Here is a 16,109-nt window from a genome sequence, read left to right on the forward strand (position 1 = left end):
CATAACAGAGCGACCTTTTTCTTCCATGCCCAGTTAGTTGCCCTTGCGCAGGTGGTCGTCTCCCTCTCTTCCTGGCGTTGGCCTTGCAGTCCCGCCCTCCGCTGGCGTCCCTGCGTTTGCCATTCCTTATCCACCAATCCCCATCCTTCGTCACCTCACCACTTCCCCTGCACCCAAAGCCACCAAGATCTCTCCCGTCATGCCTTCTTCACGTGCTACTCTCCCTACCATCCTTCGTCACCTTCTTATCCCTAATTCTCCCCCTTATACCCACGCCCCGCCTCTGTCCCTCACCCCACCATCTCTGCTGGAAACCATCAATCGCGTCATCCTTCCCATCAACGTTGCTTGTGGCGACCTCATTGCCGCCAGCGAGGACCCAACAAACAGAAGTGCCTTAGCTCTAACACACATCCAGGTCATCGTTTCTCTCGCCACCCTCCAATCAGCCGTCTCAGACCTGTCGCGCGCATATATCAATCATGCCAACACGGTGCTGAACCGTGGTCCCTCCACTCTCGATCTGGGCGGGATCACCTCGAGTCTACTCGAGAATGGCTTCCTCAGCGGTGGCCGTGGCCTTAGCCCCGGCGGTGGTCTTGCCGCTGGTCCCCGTACTCTAGGCAGAGTTGATGCCATCTCTGGGGCCAAGAAGAAGCGCAAGCGCGCCCCACCTGATCCCAATGCGCCCAAGCGTGCTTTGACACCATATTTCCTCTACATGCAACATAACCGCGCTTCAATTGCACAGGAGCTGGGGGAGAACGCGCGACCGAAGGAGGTCGCTGATGAGGGGACGAGGCGTTGGGCTGAGATGCCTGATGAGGAGAAGCAGGTATGTTAAAAAGCCAGCCAACCCGCTTAATACTACTCTGCCAAATATCCAATTTACTAATAAGCAATACCCCTTAGATCTGGAAAAAACTCTACGCGGAAAACCTAGCAGTCTACCAGGAGAAAATGCGCGCCTATAAAGCTGGCTTGCCCGTTCCTGAGGATGGCTTGTCGACTACCGCAGCTGCCAATGCAAACGCTAATGCTGCTGCTATGCAATTGCAGCAGGGCGTCCACCGGGCGGCGGCGGGCGAGGAAGATGTGTCGTCTGAAGGGTCTGAGCAGGAATCTGATGAGGAGGACGAGGAAGAGGAGGAGGAGGAGGAGGAGGAGGAGGAATCGTCGCCAGAGCCTGTACGGGAACCGACACCGCCACGGTCGAATAAGCGACGGAGGACTACTGGCGGTGCTACTTCTGATGCGAAGGTAGCGACGCCCACGGCTGGGAGTGCCAGCGCGAAGAAGGCGTCGCCAGAGAAGAAGATGAGAGGTGCTGCTAGGAAGGAGAAGGAGAAGGAAGAGACTGCTGCGAAACCGAAGCGCGGTGCTGCTGCCGCGAACGAGACACCGAAAGGTGAGAGGAGAGGGGGGAAGAAGAAGCGGAAGAGTGAAGCAGGGGATTGATTGATTGACCTAAGCCAATTTGATTAAGGCGGGCTGGGGTGGGTCTTTTGCTTTTTCGAATTTTGGTTTTCCTTTTTGTTAATAAGCTCTCATGTTGCTTCTGATTTTGTTTCAAATTGCTGCGGGTGTTTGCATTATTTTATTTTCCTTTTTTTCTCCTTTTTTTTTTTCTGTTTCTGGTGTGTTTTCTTAACAATCTCATGTTTTGCTCGGAGCCACTGTTGGTTTGTACTGTAGGAAAAGCTGTTACTTTTACGGATTGGGTTTGATCGTTTGTTAGTTTATGAGCCTGGAATTGGGATTTGAGACATGGGGTTCTCTGCATTTCTGCTCTGCATTTCTATTCTAATTTTATTCTATTCTGTTTTGGCAATCGGGAAAACTTCAATGTGTTGATATCATTGTTGCTTTTAGCTAGCCAACGCGGTTAACTACTTTACGTCGTCTGTAATGTGCAGAGGAAAAGAAAATATTGATGATCTTTTAACTAACTATCCGTACCGATACGGAGTACTCCTGGGCGGGGTGGGGCGTGGGGGAAAGGGGCCCGGTTCTTTGGAGCTTGCATTTGGGAGATCGATCTTAGCCGCTGGAACCTTGGAAGTTGTCGCCACCACCACCACCGTCGTTCATCATCTGCCCGGCGTCAAACGTATGGTGGGGTGCAATAGTCTTTTCCTCCCCTGGCTGCGTGCCCCATGATGGGGGGTGGAGGGTGGAAGGTGGGTGGTTTGTCGTAGTTTACTTTTACTATAATATAATTATACCTTTTGCTTCCTTTTGTGCTCAGTGTTTATATTGTTTTTCAAGGAGGAAAGGAGGGTGGCGAGGTAGGGTGGGTAGGTACTGGTCCACGGGTATCTGCGCAGTATGCATATGATGCATGGGCCACCCCAGATCGACAACTAAGGAGGGGAAGATTCTTTGCCTTGAGACAAGCCTCAGAGCTCGGAGCTCAGAGGGGGAGGGGGAACACCAAGGGGACACGAACCTGTTCGCATTGGTGTGAGAGAGAGAGTGAGAGAGAGAGAGAGAGTGTGTGTGTGTGTGTGTTGTGTGTGTCCGCGCTAACCCGTAACCAAAGCCCATAACAGGCCGTCGAATTTTTTAACTAGTTGGCTGAAAGAGGTCTTGCCCCGGTTTTTGGTCGCATGCGGGTTTCTTTTTCTTTTTCTTTTTCTTTTTCTTTTCTTTTCTTTTTTTTTTTTTTAATTTTCTTTCTCGCGTGCTGGAGCACCCTACTTGATTAATCTATCTGCAATAACTATATACTGAGTGGTTTTTTGTCGATAGAGTTACGGGGTCAGAAGGGATGATGGGGTTTTTTTTCTTTCTTTTCTTTTTTTGTGTATGCAGCAAATTCATGCTTCTTGACGCCTTGGGGGCTTGCCAATGGTATTTTTGAGTTTTTGGCTCTGTGATGTGAGGAGATGGATGCCAGGGAGTCTACTCCGTAGCATTTTCACAGAGATTGTTTGCTGCTGCTGGCTGACAAAATCTGTTTATGATTGATATACGGATTTTTTTTTTTTTTTTGCTTCTCCCTCCCCCGCTCCCACATACAGAGATTCTCTTTCCACATGCATCACGGACACATGGCATATGGAACAGAACTTATGTACGGAGCTTTTTTCAGGACGATATATACAGAAACCAAGACTAGAAACGTCACAAGAGTTTCTCGAAGGAAGGAATAAGCAACACTTCTTGGCGTTTACGGGAGACCCGCTTCAATGGCGACCAGAAGATAGAGAGAAGGCAAAGGGACTTCTCGAGGAATCGTTGCTAAACAACCAGCTACGCCCAGTTACGCTCCTAGCATCGAATCGGATTGACGATAGACAAGAGTGTTCAAGAAGGCCAGCCAGGATGATATTTCGGAACGTCCCCGTACCCGATCAATCTGCTTTCCAGCGAGGCCCAGTCGATTGTTCAGTTCCACGCGCCTTTACATGTTAGTGGTAGAAGGAAAGCTCTACCACAGGCGCGAGGCGGCAAAAGGAGTTGGGACGGCAGATACATCTGTAAGGCGGTTTGTTTTAGCTTACTAATAAAGGTGCAGTCCAGCAGTGGTTAAAAAAGGTAATGACCTTGGTACTGCCCAGTCGGACGCTAAACCGTGCAAGGCAACTCGTTATCCAAAACTTCCTCCACCACACTTTGCTTGCTCAATCCCAGCTGCCTTTGGACATTGGAGCTCGGTGTACAGCATTGCTGGCAAGAGGAGAAGATAAGTGGAAGAATAGGAAGAAGAGAAATATTTGTAATTACAAAAATAGGAACAAGAAGAAACGAAAATTACTACACATCTACACAGATCAGGCTTCTCGAGAGAATCTTGGATCGTCATTTATTTTTTTCTTTTTTTGCCTTTTTCGATTGCTTCTGCTCTTCTGCGCTGCGTTGGCTGGCCTCTCCTGGTAAATAGAGATTCGCCAGACAACCCCATATTGTCCTGCTGCTCTGTGTAACTCCCACCGCGACGACCATTATCTGATATCGAGCTGTTCTGCTCTCTGCTCTTGCTCTCTATTCTTGGTTAATTTCTATATTTAGTTAGCCACAAGCTTGCTGAATCCTGACCAAATGCAGCTTGTTCCGAGAGAGGTGAGCAGCTTCCTCCAGTACGTTTGTATTATGTATATTTCATCTTTGTCTTTTATTTTAATTTATTATTACGAAGCCTACATCTGCCTGTGATGCGCAGTCTGTTTCGTTGCCTCCTTTTTTTCCCCTTGAATTTTCTTGCGGGCTTCGAACTTGAATATACCCTGACTGACCCCCCTCCCTTATAGCTTGACAAGCTTGTCACCTCCCAGCTTGGCTTTCTGGCTCAGCGGCGTCTGGCTCGTGGAGTTCGGTTGAATCATGCGGAAGCGACGGTTAGTAAAGATTTGTTCTTTATAACCATGCGTAAAACAAATCCCTTTTGGAATCCATTGTTTTGGCTTCGTTACTGACTCGACTAATTGGCTTGGGAGAGGGTTTTCTAGGCATTAATTGCATCAAACATACAGGAGGTACGTTTTAACCATTCGATACTGTTTGCTCGATGACGAATTTACATTCAATTTCATACGGAACTTATCTCTGACATGCATGCTACAGCTGATACGTGATGGCCACCATACTGTGGCCGACCTGATGGCCATCGGCAAGATGATGCTGGGGCGACGTCATGTTCTGCCATCGGTGACCTCCACCGTTCATGAGGTCTTTGTGGAGGGCACTTTCCCTTCCGGCACTTATCTAGTAACCATCCACGAACCTATCAGCACCGAGGACGGCGATTTGGAGAAGGCCTTGTATGGCAGTTTCCTGCCCGTGCCTTCGAAGGATATTTTCCCTGATCCTGATCCGGAAGATTATCACCCTTTGAAAATGCCGGGGGCGGTTATTCCTGTAAAGCAGTCCAGAATTATGCTAAATGAGGGACGTAAAAGAATCTCTCTTAAAGTAACCAGTAAAGGGGATAGGCCCATTCAGGTTCGTTGGCTTCTACGCCTCGTCAAATTTTCCTTATCACGCTTCTTTTAGACGCATGCTGACCTGCGTTGCCTGGCTGGGGGTTTTCTTAGGTTGGCTCCCATTACCACTTCATCGAGGTCAATCCGCATCTGGATTTTGATAGACTCAGATCGTATGGCTACCGCCTGGATATTCCCGCGGGAACTGCTATCCGGTTCGAACCTGGAGATTCCAAAACGGTGACTCTCGTTGAGATAGGTGGAAACAAGGTGATTCACGGGGGTAATTTCCTGGCCAGTGGCAAAGTCGACCTCACCAGGGCAGATGAAATTCTTGAGCGACTTCAAAAAGCCGGGTTCGCGCATACACCTGAGCCAGCAAGTGGTATTACCCATATCGACCCGCATTCGATGGATAGGGAATCGTACATGCGCATGTTTGGCGCCACCACCGGCGACCTTATTAGACTAGGCTCAACGGATCTATGGATAAAGGTAGAAAAGGACTTAACTTCGTTTGGGGATGAGTGTACGTTTGGCGGGGGCAAGACCTTGAGAGAAGGCATGGGCCAAGCGTCCGGAAGGTGCTCAGACGACGTACTGGACACCGTTATTACGAATGCACTTATTGTCGATTGGACTGGGATTTATGTAGCTGATATCGGCATTAAGGATGGAAATATTGTCGGTATCGGAAAAGCAGGGAACCCTGATGTTATGGATGGGGTCTATCCGAATATGTTTGTTGGATCTGGTACTGATGTAATTTCTGGGGAACGAAACATAGTCACCGCTGGTGGCATCGATACTCACATTCATCTTATCACCCCGGATCAGGTACAGGAGGCTCTGGCGTCAGGTGTCACCACGATGCTGGGTGGTGGTACAGGTCCCAGTACTGGAACAAACGCGACGACGTGTACGCCGGGGCCGAACCATATGAAGAATATCATCCAGGCCTGCGACGGCTTACCAATAAATTTTGGGATCACGGGTAAAGGGAATGATTGCCAGCCCCAAAGTCTGAGAGAGCAGATTCGTGCTGGAGCTGCAGGTCTGAAACTACATGAAGACTGGGGCTGTACCCCAGCGGCAATCGATACATGTCTCTCGGTTTGCGATGAGTATGACGTGCAGTGTCTCATCCACACCGATACCCTTAACGAATCTGGTTTTGTCGAACAATCGATCCAAGCATTCAAGGGTCGCGCCATCCACACCTACCATACCGAAGGCGCGGGTGGAGGCCATGCGCCGGATATCATCTCAGCCGTCCAATTCCCTAATGTCCTTCCAAGTAGCACGAACCCCACACGCCCATTCACTTTAAATACTCTAGACGAGCACCTTGACATGGTCATGGTATGCCATCATCTTTCCAAAAACATCCGTGAAGACGTCGCATTCGCCGAGAGCCGTATTCGTGCTGAAACAATTGCGGCAGAAGACGTGCTGCACGACCTGGGTGCCATCAGCATGATTTCTTCAGATTCCCAGGCTATGGGTCGCTGCGGTGAAGTGATTCTTCGCACGTGGAACACGGCGCATAAGAACAAGCTTCAGCGTGGCCCCTTAGAGGAAGATAGAGGAACGGGCGCGGATAATTTTAGGGTGAAAAGGTATATCAGTAAGTATACGATTAACCCGGCAATCACGCAGGGAATGTCCCACCTTATTGGCAGTGTTGAGGTGGGGAAGGTTGCAGATCTTGTCATGTGGAAGTTTTCGGACTTTGGGACGAAACCAAATATGGTGTTGAAATCTGGTATGATTGCTATGGCGATGATGGTATGTAAACCGGATATGTCACTCCTCCAGAAGGAAATGGAGTATGACTCTGGATGAGTGTGATATCTGAAATTGGTGTATTTGAATAGGGCGACGCGAACGGTTCGATCTCAACTATCGAACCCATGTTGATGAGGGCGATGTATGCTGTGAGTTTTCTCTCCTATCGTCTGTCGTCTGTCTTTTCGCTCTCACTCTCCCTCGTCTCCCGTTTGTAGTTCGATCACTAAGAATAGTAAATTCATAGGCCCACCTTCCCAGAACATCCATAATGTTTGTCTCCCAAGCATCGAAAAGCCTGGGCATCATTGATTCGTACGGGCTCAAAAGGCGCGTCGAAGTAGTGAAGAATTGTCGAAATATTAGCAAGAAGGATATGAAATTTAACGATGTGATGCCCAAGATGAGGGTTGATCCAGAAAGTTATGTAAGTCGTTTATTCTTCCCGTTCATCCCCTACATTACCCAGGCCTGGCCTGCCAGTGTTTATCCTGTATTCCCCTGTCCTGTTGTCGTATTAAGAATGGTTTGTTCCAATAAGGGCACAAGCCCTTGAACGGGGTCGATTCGTGCATGGAAACTCTTGCTAACATAAAACCTTCCTTTTCCCCCGCCCCTTTTTTTTTCGGAAATAGGTTGTCGAAGCAGATGGTAAAATTTGTCGGGCGGAGCCAGCTGCGCAGCTGCCCTTAACGCAGGAACATTTTATTTTTTAATTAAGCTTTTTCTCAGCTTCTCTACCCTACCAGCCCTCTTTTCAGCCATTGCAATTGATAGTGGGAATGTGATGTACAGGACAGGACCGTGCAGCACATAACGTATTTTGCCCTGGTTAGATGATAGTTAAAGCCGAGGGAGCTATACATATATTATAATTATACTTGTGTCACTTTCGAGAACATCCACTATGGCCAGTTTTCGAGGCTGAATAAATAAAAGTCCTTTTCGTTTGAAGAAGTCTAATATCAAGTGACGTGATGTCTTATCATATCTACTCCACTCCAACCAATATAGGTATCAAGCAAAAGGAGAAAATGGCTGGTCTCGTGAAGATGTGCTGCTGGTACTAGAAAAGCAGAAAAGCAGAAAAGCGGGAGAAAGGTAAAAAAAATGGGAGTCAGTCCTGAAAAAGGGAACCAAATGTACTGTACATGACAACTAGTCGACCTTCCCATCCCACGTATAGTTGCAAGAGATAAATAATAAAATGAACATGCATGAGAATCCAGAATCCAGAAATGAAAAATCCCGCCCCTGTAATTCCTTAAGAGGGAAAATTTTGCTTAGTTCTCCACGCCTCCTTTGACGCCCTCATTATTTTATTTTATTTTTATTTTTATTTTTATTTTTATTTTTTTTTTAAAAATAGCTGGGAGATCATAAATATACATGTATGTACATGTAACATACATACATTACATACACAACACAACACCCAATTCTCTATCCGCGCTGCGAGCGTTTACAGCTCAACCTCCTCCTCGGTGTGGTTATTGCCTGCGCTAACAGGTGAGTAGAGAGTAGACCATGCCTCGTACGTGCCCTTACGAGCTGCATGGTATGCGGCCATACGGCGCTTCCTTCTCGCGCTCGTCGTATATGTGTCTGTCATGGATTGTTCGGAGCCAACAGCGGACGGGGACAGCGAGCAGGTGCTCTCATCGTCGAGAAGATTGTCGGCGAGACTGTCATTGTTGTCATTAAGGATATTGGTGTCGGTGGGTGGTTGGTGGCAATTATCGTCTTGGGTGGTCTGTGGCTGTGGAACCGGGAGGGAAACGGATATGCTGATATTTTGAGGCTGCGGTTGGGCTTGTGAGGTTCGCGGGGAAGAATCACCATTGGCAGCATTTTCGTTATTGAAGTCTGGAAATGAAGACGGGAGGTGGAATTCCAGTTCGTGATTTCGGTGTTTTTCTTGCAGAATGTGTTTTATGGCGACTATTTGGGAGTTCAGGGATGACGATTGTGAGTCCACATTATATGATTCTAGGTTTATATTGTTCGACGTCTGCTGAGAGGGCAAGGAGGTCGCTCCGGGACAATTACCAGCTTGTTGAAGCTGAAATCCAGGTCCGCGACCCGAGTCAGAATCATGTTCCCTGCTGCTGATTGATGGGATAACTGAAGGCAGCTCGTTATTTTGGATGAAAGAGATAGATAAATCTGTCTGCTGTGTTGAATTTTTTGTTGATGAAGAATCACTTCCCAACCGTTTCCGTTTCAGTGACCGGCTGTTAGATCGCTGGGCACTCATCGTTCTCATGAACTCATCGTGGGCAAAATTTGAACCAGAGCATAGATGGCCAAATAGAGTGCTTACGGATACCTCTTCGTTCCACGACACAGGGTCTATTGTACAAGGGAAGATGTCCTGTGGTTTGAAGGCTCTGATTAAATTGCAGAGTTCGGCATAGGAAGAGTGACGGGAATAGGGAAAATGCTATTCATATGTTACTTCGAGGCATCCACAAGACAACAACGCATTAAGCGTTGAAATACGGGAGTGGTTAAACAAGGTCAATTGCACTCTTACTATTGTGTTTGGGAGATTACGACCAGGTTCTCCTTCTGGATATAGGGGTATTTCGACGGTATTGGGGTCTGATAGGTTCCTTGCTGGTGTCCCTCGACTTAGAATACTCACGAGTTGCTGGACTGAGATCTCTTGATCCTCCTTTATCCCGTAAGCGTCGAGTGACAACGATTTTGATTTCGACTTATGCGCTTCTGACAAAGCCGCTATTATCGACGTATGGATTTCCTCGTCCTGAATACGCTCAGAACATACGTTCAAAAGTTGCTGGAAGGTAAAATCATCTTGTAGCTCCAACTCATGGCTTTGGTAAAGGTCACCCTTTCCGCCTCCAGCTCCCAATTCAGGAACCTCGGAACCGTCATTCAAACGTGATACAACGGGTGTAATGTATACGAAGGGGCCTTTAGAAATGGTGGAGCAGATCATACCAGGCTCGCAACTATGGATTCTAGTTCCGTGATCGAGGGTTAAACAACCAGGAATTTGCGAATTACCAAGCCTGAATCCACAAAGGAATGGCGCTTCATCAATGCCAAAACCACTCGCATCACGCGTCGCTAGGGATTGATACACTCCCATTTGATATCGGTCAACGTGGATCTAGTCCCGTTCGTCAGTTTCTACTCTCCATGCCTGAATGAATGGAAAATAATGCATATTACCCGGGTATTAAGGGCAGCTGACAACGCTAGCCAGACATCTTCGTAGCCAAATGTCCATACGCGTAGATAGAACAGAGTATTGTCTGGATATGTTTGTACTTTTTCTAAAAGTTCTCTGATTCCTTCCGCTTTTGAGGCAAAAGTTTGGTACACATCAGATTTCGTAGCGAATGTTGTGTCAAGATATATCTTATCAAGCAGCTTGCTTCCAATGGTATATGGAATGAGGACTGGGTTTCTGATGAGATTATCAACCCACCAAGATTCCGCTATGAGAGAAAGTCAGTCTTGCCGGCTGCAACGAGAACCAGATAGAAATGACAGAACGCGGTTCTGCTCAATAAATACAGAACTGAAATGGAAAATGGAACATATACCTCGAATGTCGCCGGTATACAGAATTGCTTTTCCATTCCCCTCTATGAGGAACATAACAGCACCGGGACAATGGTTAGCATCGAAGAGGGTGACACGAATATTGTTTCTTGGGCTCAACTCGATCTCCGTTGGAACATGCAGCGGAATGGGACGCTAGTTGAATCCTATGTTAAGCGGAGTCATATGCGCATCCAAGGTCAAGTATGAGGAGCCATGCATACCAACAGCTTAGATAGGTGTTTGTAGTGCTGCTTCCTTGACTCCAATATCCCCTTGCTAAAGTTAATGCGATGGGGATACTTCTCAAGGCGGAGAAGGATCTGGGTTCAGAGTTAATGACAAATACTCAGTCAGCAGGGAAGGATGCAGGTTACTCTACCTCTCGCGTAGCAGCAGAGCAGTATATGAAAGGTGCTCTCAACGATTCCAGGCCCTGAAGATGGTCGCTATGAACATGGCTAAGGAAACATGCCAGGGGAGCTGGTCGATTGGGGTTCTTTCGAAAATAATCAACTGCTCAAACGAGGGGGTCGCAGGTCAATATATTGCCTCATATAATTTATTAGAAAAGACACCGGTGTGGGGCTATTTACTTCGAATTTGAGGAAACTCTGTGATATTGGTCAACAAATTTCGAACCGAATCATCTGGTAGCTAAGATTCCCCAATTGAAGACAGCTCACCTTCTACGATGCCATCGAAGGTTGACATTGTTACCATGCGCTTCGACTGCAACGCAGCATGCTTTTATTTTGAAACATTGGCCTGTTAGCCGCTTGTAATAAGAGTCTCTACACACATTGACTTAACTTTCTTGCAGGCATCCATCAACTCTATACATCACGTGATACAATGCCAAATTGGGGGCGCTGGCGTTGGTGACGTTTAACTAACTTGGTTAAAGCGTATACTTTGACGCTTCCCAAAATAGATTCCCCCCTTGCTAGGGTATAAATATCACGATTGGCCGCAGCGAGAGATGTTGCGATGTTCCGACAATCTTCCTTTTTGCACTATTTCCCACCGCCAGCAATAAATTGGTGTATCGAAGCTGATACACACATAGTTGTGTGAGGGCAAACGGCCAGTCGTGGACGACCAAGATAAATTGACTGCTCCTCTTCCAATGGACCTGCCAGAAATGGTGACCATCCAGCCTACTCCGAACATGCAGACGAGGAGAGTTGTGCAATGCCTGTCCCATATTCCCCATCCCATTCAACTATGAAGGCCTATTATCAATGGAGCCTTCCCCGGCAATGAAACCATTTTACCCCTGTGTTGCGGGCAAGGAGGATCGTCTGTATGCAGTCCAGGCTCATGCCGGCTGCAGCAAGAAGAGCCTACTTAGGACAAGACCAGGTTTGCTTCTGTATAATGGTAAGAGTAGTAATGGCCCTATCCTCGCTGCTGGGGGTGAATGATCTCAGTGGGCGAGTAGCATATAACGCTTTCAACCTCAACAGTGATATTCAGCTTCCGCCCCTCCGACTAGGAGACTGCCACTTCACTACTGAGATAATGCGCTTCACTGTCACTGGTAACCATATTGCTGCGTTCCATTTTGCCATTGAGGTTTGCGCTGACGGGAAGACGGCGCTGGAAGCATTCGAGCGGAGAAAGTTGAAGAAAGGTGATGACGATACTAAGGGGCGCGGATTTCAACTTGTACGACTTGGTGCGAGCTCCGAAGATGCCAGTCAAGGCTTATTTTCTTCCACTTTATCTCCCTCTCTTGGTGAGACCGTTGCTGTGCTTGACTGGTCGAAGGGCCTGTCCAGCCTTGCATGTGTGTTCTCGCTCCAGATGATGGGCAGTGGACAGCCAAATATATTGGGGCAGCGCTGGGTATTCATGGCTCCTTAGATTGCGCTGAGGGCATGGGGGTTGCATGTGGGTGGTAGGGCCAATACGGCTGTTATAGGCAAGGGGCAACCATAGTGATCAAGTCATTCCATAGATAACCTGAGCAGAAAGGGCGAAGATTTATTTAATATCAATTCAGTCGCTTTGGGGCAACTTCAACGTTTGAAGACCTATAAAAAACTGAAAAGGAAAAATGCGTCACATAATTGCTACATTGCAGTGAGTCAGGATGTTTCCTTGGGCGTTCACAACCCCTTTCCAACTGTGAACTGGGCTATATGAACGAGTCGATAACCTGTTTCCCCTCGAGGGTTAAATGAATCGTTTACAGTTCGAAAACAAACAGGCAAACGTTGAAATTCGATTTCAAACCCAAGCGCCCAAATGTAGAGATCGTGCGGCCATCGTTTTTTTGTTGAAAATGGGTACTCGCTCAACCGGCAGGACATGGTGTGATCCAATAGAGAGCATCCAGTAAATTAAAGCATTCCCAGTCCTCCACGATGCTGTGACCCACGCATCGTCATTATTAGTTTTGAGAGGAATTACAGGATACTCAAACAGACATCATAATAACGATGCGTGGAAAAGTACAGCGAGACAAACTAGCTGTAGAACTGCGCTGGCTTGCCATCCGTTGCACAGGTACTCGCCCAACACTGACACCAAACTAGAGACATGTTTTAGCCAATCACCCAATAAATTGTTGTCGGAGTTTAGACAGTAGTTATCATGGGGATGGCCACATCCCCCGGGCCTCAAGCTTGGGTGGGGCCCAATTTATTCCGTGGGGTGTAATATTTTCACAGAAACGCGAAAAACTCTGGAGTAGCATCGTTAAATACGTGACCATTTTCTATTGGAGACCTGTATGATGAGTACGAACGCATCATCAGGGTTGAATAGGTCTTTCGACTGGTCAGGCCGCTGTCAGACTGCCAGGAAATTGAATATCCAAACACGACAGAATTGGATATCGATTTCCTTAGATTGGCTAACTCACTAAGAGTGGTCGCCCCATTTTGTGAGGGGATATGTATGCACAGTTAAGTTCCAGAGGCAAATTTTGCCAGCGTCACCGCTAGAAAGTTGTTTGACAAGACCCGTCCCAGCTTCTGACCTGTCGCCTGTTTCCATATTCAGCCGGGATCAAGTAATGCGAGGATTAGCCAGCTGGAGCGGTTGAAACGGGAGAATGATTGGGTACGAGACGGTGACCTAGATAGAGCTTGTAGGGTTATGCCCCAGTGACGGTAAGGCAGTATTGGAGCAATGCTGCAAGCGAGCATTCTTGGAGAACATGTGCTGTGACCTGAATGCTTTGAATTTGCCAGGAGGCATTATCCAATGCTTCAATAGGTTGGTCGGACGGCACCATTCCCTGCCACAACCACGCTGTCGTTTTGGCCTTTAACATAAATAGAAGATAACAGCCATGTCCTTCCCCTTCCCCCGTCATATAACAAGGTATGAGCCAGGTGAGACTTCTTTGAAGTTTACAGGTTCCTGGAGCTAAGAGCTGTCTATCATACCCTTGTTAGCCAATCCCGTTAGGTTTCAGACGTGGAGATCACACCCATATTAACTAAGTTCGGAAGCCTGTGGGCGAAGCTATGATTCAAATATCAGCAAGAGTTTAGCCATCGGGCTCCATCCGACCCAAAATTTTTTGTTTCATCCCGGTGGGCGATATTAATTTCAAGCGCCTGCTCGCAGCGTGATCGGTTTGTTGGGTGTGATGTGTCTGGGGATTGCCAACCCATTCGAGGACGTCCAACCTTCACAACACAGACAGCCACCTGCGGCACCACTTCCACGGTTAAGTTCTAACCACTACCATTGCCACCAGCAAACCCGGTTTAACCAACCGATCCAACAGGAACAAAAGCAGAAATAAACCACATGGTGGCCTCTAAAAATCGAACCCGTGTGCCATCCAAACCTTCACGTGCGGCTCCCATTCCCGCCAGTTCAAGCGCTGGCCAGGAGCCTTGAGCCTTTCTTGCAGCAACATCCCAGCGATTCTGCGTCAACGACTAAATAAACACAGTGGTTATATTCACTACCTCTCGACTCTAACCTCTGAGCCTTATTAAGCGTTATTCTGCCTCTGAAACCTCACCGAGAATTTACCAACCTGCGATATCAATTTACCCAGAATAAGAAAAAACTTTCCAAGTAGCTGAAGCCCGTGAAGAACTACAGGAAGTTCCTTCCGAGGGAATAGGCGGACGCTTCGTGCCAGGTTTTGCGGCGGCTATACAAGCCTCCTCCGACAACACTTGAGCTGGGAAGCTTTTGTGATGAAGTGAGGTGAAGCGAAGCGCTAGCTCGATCACAAATTTCTGTGAATTGCCTCCCATAAATCAGGTAACTCGACCGAACTTGACCTCCAAACCTACCAACTACCTCATAAGAAGAATCTTCGACCTCTTCCCCCGTTTGAACCTTGTTCCAATTCACATTCTTCTCTTGCGAACAAGCGTATTATACGGAACGACCACCACAACATGCATAAGCCGGTGCTGTCTCAGCTTGTGTACAATGCCATTTTCCCGAGGCCGCGCACAAACGAACCATCTACATTTGCGTCCCTTATCACCCGACATCTTGTTCCTGAGGTTCGCATCGAAACTTCCACTTTCTATGGCACCCTTGACTGTATTGAAGCCCAATATCCTGGGCTCGATTATTCCTTCCCCCCGCACCGAATGAGGTTGGGTCGCTTCGCATGGCATCAGAAGTTGTTCAAGGCGTTCGACGAACTAGGATTGACGGAAGCTGAAATCGCTTCGCTTTGTCGTTGGGAGGGTACAAAGTGGGCTAGGGATCGTTACGAACGGGATAAAGCTGTCCAGGTTAGGGATACCACGACAGACAATATTAGGTGTGCTACTCCGCCACTACCACCGTCGGTCTATATACATAAATACGTAGAAGATACCCCCCGAAACCACCAGCTTCCGGATCTTAAAAACGAAGACAGATTCCCGGAATTAGAAATCATATCAGAGCTACACAGCCGCGAGGAAGACGAAGAAGAAACGAGTGATGACGGTGATGAAATGGAAAGTTATGGGGTTACGTTAAACCAACGTCTACTCCAGGCAGCGGAAGCGCGACAACAAGGAGCGGATGTGTCTCTTGATGAAGATTGGGAGCAGTGGCTGAAGGAAGCCTCTGAACATAATGCATACGTGGGAATGCTTCATGCAATTCGATCTGGCCGACCGCTAAACGTTTCGCTCACCAACATGCCTTTACACTCGCCGCCGTCATCATCAGACACCGCGGCTGACGTTCGCAGCCATGGGGCATCCAGTGCGAGCAATTCTAGCAGGCCCGTTCCAATGTCAAACAGACGTTCCGGGTCGACAACTATAAGATCTAGCATCGCCGCCAGATCCGCAGTTGACTCCTCGTCAAATCCTGCTCCGGAAGCTGCGAGATAGCTGTAATGATAGACTCCTACGGCTCTTTACGACATTGATCTTAGTACCTACGGAAATCATCTAATCGGACTTTATCCTAGGCCCTACAATTTAAATACTTTCGGTTTGTTACCTCTGGACGGATGACTGTTTGTTTCCTTTCTCTCTGATGCATTTTTCCGGTGTATATTTCCACCGCCGGTATATTTCTCTTATCTCATTGTCAGTATGGCGTTAATGCTGGGAGATTATGGTACATCTCCGTCGTTTCCTCTATCTCGTATGTTTCTGCAGGCGGCTCCCACAAATAGATTTCTATGATATCCCTTAGCTTCTTTTGAGCTATTCAGCGATGATGACGGTTTATTCCTAGATATAACTTAGTTCTCATTGTTTGATCCTATGCCCCCTCTTTTTTCAACTTTTGCTTCTGTTGTTATCCAAGTAGGAAGAGTTGTGCTAATGGGACTGATCTCCAACTTCTACCCAGTGCTCACGGAGTAGCGCATTTTCAAGGGTA

At 47.6% G+C, this 16,109-nt stretch overlaps 5 protein-coding genes across 5 annotated transcripts in view; 4 read left to right on the forward strand and 1 right to left on the reverse strand.

Moving 5' to 3' along the window:
• Positions 1-1,458, forward strand: part of HCAG_03596 (conserved hypothetical protein) — a gene marked incomplete at both ends in the record, with an annotated part of 1,833 nt that extends 375 nt beyond the window's left edge. The window contains 2 exons of the mRNA XM_001541448.1: positions 38-835; positions 913-1,458. Of these exons, the coding sequence (XP_001541498.1) occupies positions 38-835; positions 913-1,458 (1,344 nt within the window). The remainder of the gene's footprint in view (positions 1-37; positions 836-912) is intronic.
• Positions 1,459-2,850: 1,392 nt separating this feature from the next.
• HCAG_03597 (urease) lies at positions 2,851-7,818 on the forward strand (the record flags this gene model as incomplete). Its single annotated transcript, XM_001541449.1, has 12 exons — positions 2,851-2,853; positions 3,109-3,412; positions 3,541-3,659; positions 4,015-4,065; positions 4,254-4,340; positions 4,452-4,478; positions 4,567-4,944; positions 5,037-6,713; positions 6,803-6,862; positions 6,961-7,140; positions 7,509-7,531; positions 7,728-7,818. The coding sequence occupies 12 exons, from the start codon at positions 2,851-2,853 to the stop codon at positions 7,816-7,818; spliced, it is 3,000 nt and encodes a 999-aa protein (XP_001541499.1).
• A 357-nt stretch (positions 7,819-8,175) lies between these two features.
• On the reverse strand, positions 8,176-11,003 carry HCAG_03598 (predicted protein; the record flags this gene model as incomplete). The annotated part of the gene is made up of 8 exons (XM_001541450.1): positions 8,176-8,775; positions 9,037-9,087; positions 9,361-9,852; positions 9,915-10,183; positions 10,292-10,331; positions 10,514-10,612; positions 10,672-10,772; positions 10,976-11,003. 8 exons carry the CDS (start codon positions 11,001-11,003, stop codon positions 8,176-8,178), a joined length of 1,680 nt encoding a protein of 559 aa, XP_001541500.1.
• Positions 11,004-11,533: 530 nt separating this feature from the next.
• Positions 11,534-12,158, forward strand: HCAG_03599 (predicted protein; the record flags this gene model as incomplete). The annotated part of the gene is made up of 2 exons (XM_001541451.1): positions 11,534-11,591; positions 11,683-12,158. 2 exons carry the CDS (start codon positions 11,534-11,536, stop codon positions 12,156-12,158), a joined length of 534 nt encoding a protein of 177 aa, XP_001541501.1.
• A 2,510-nt stretch (positions 12,159-14,668) lies between these two features.
• On the forward strand, positions 14,669-15,549 carry HCAG_03600 (predicted protein; the record flags this gene model as incomplete). The annotated part of the gene is made up of 2 exons (XM_001541452.1): positions 14,669-15,457; positions 15,496-15,549. The coding sequence occupies 2 exons, from the start codon at positions 14,669-14,671 to the stop codon at positions 15,547-15,549; spliced, it is 843 nt and encodes a 280-aa protein (XP_001541502.1).
• Positions 15,550-16,109: the final 560 nt, after the last annotated feature.

Source organism: Histoplasma capsulatum, genomic scaffold (assembly GCF_000149585.1).
Source record: "Histoplasma capsulatum NAm1 scaffold_3 genomic scaffold, whole genome shotgun sequence".
Classification (NCBI taxonomy): domain Eukaryota; kingdom Fungi; phylum Ascomycota; class Eurotiomycetes; order Onygenales; family Ajellomycetaceae; genus Histoplasma; species Histoplasma mississippiense.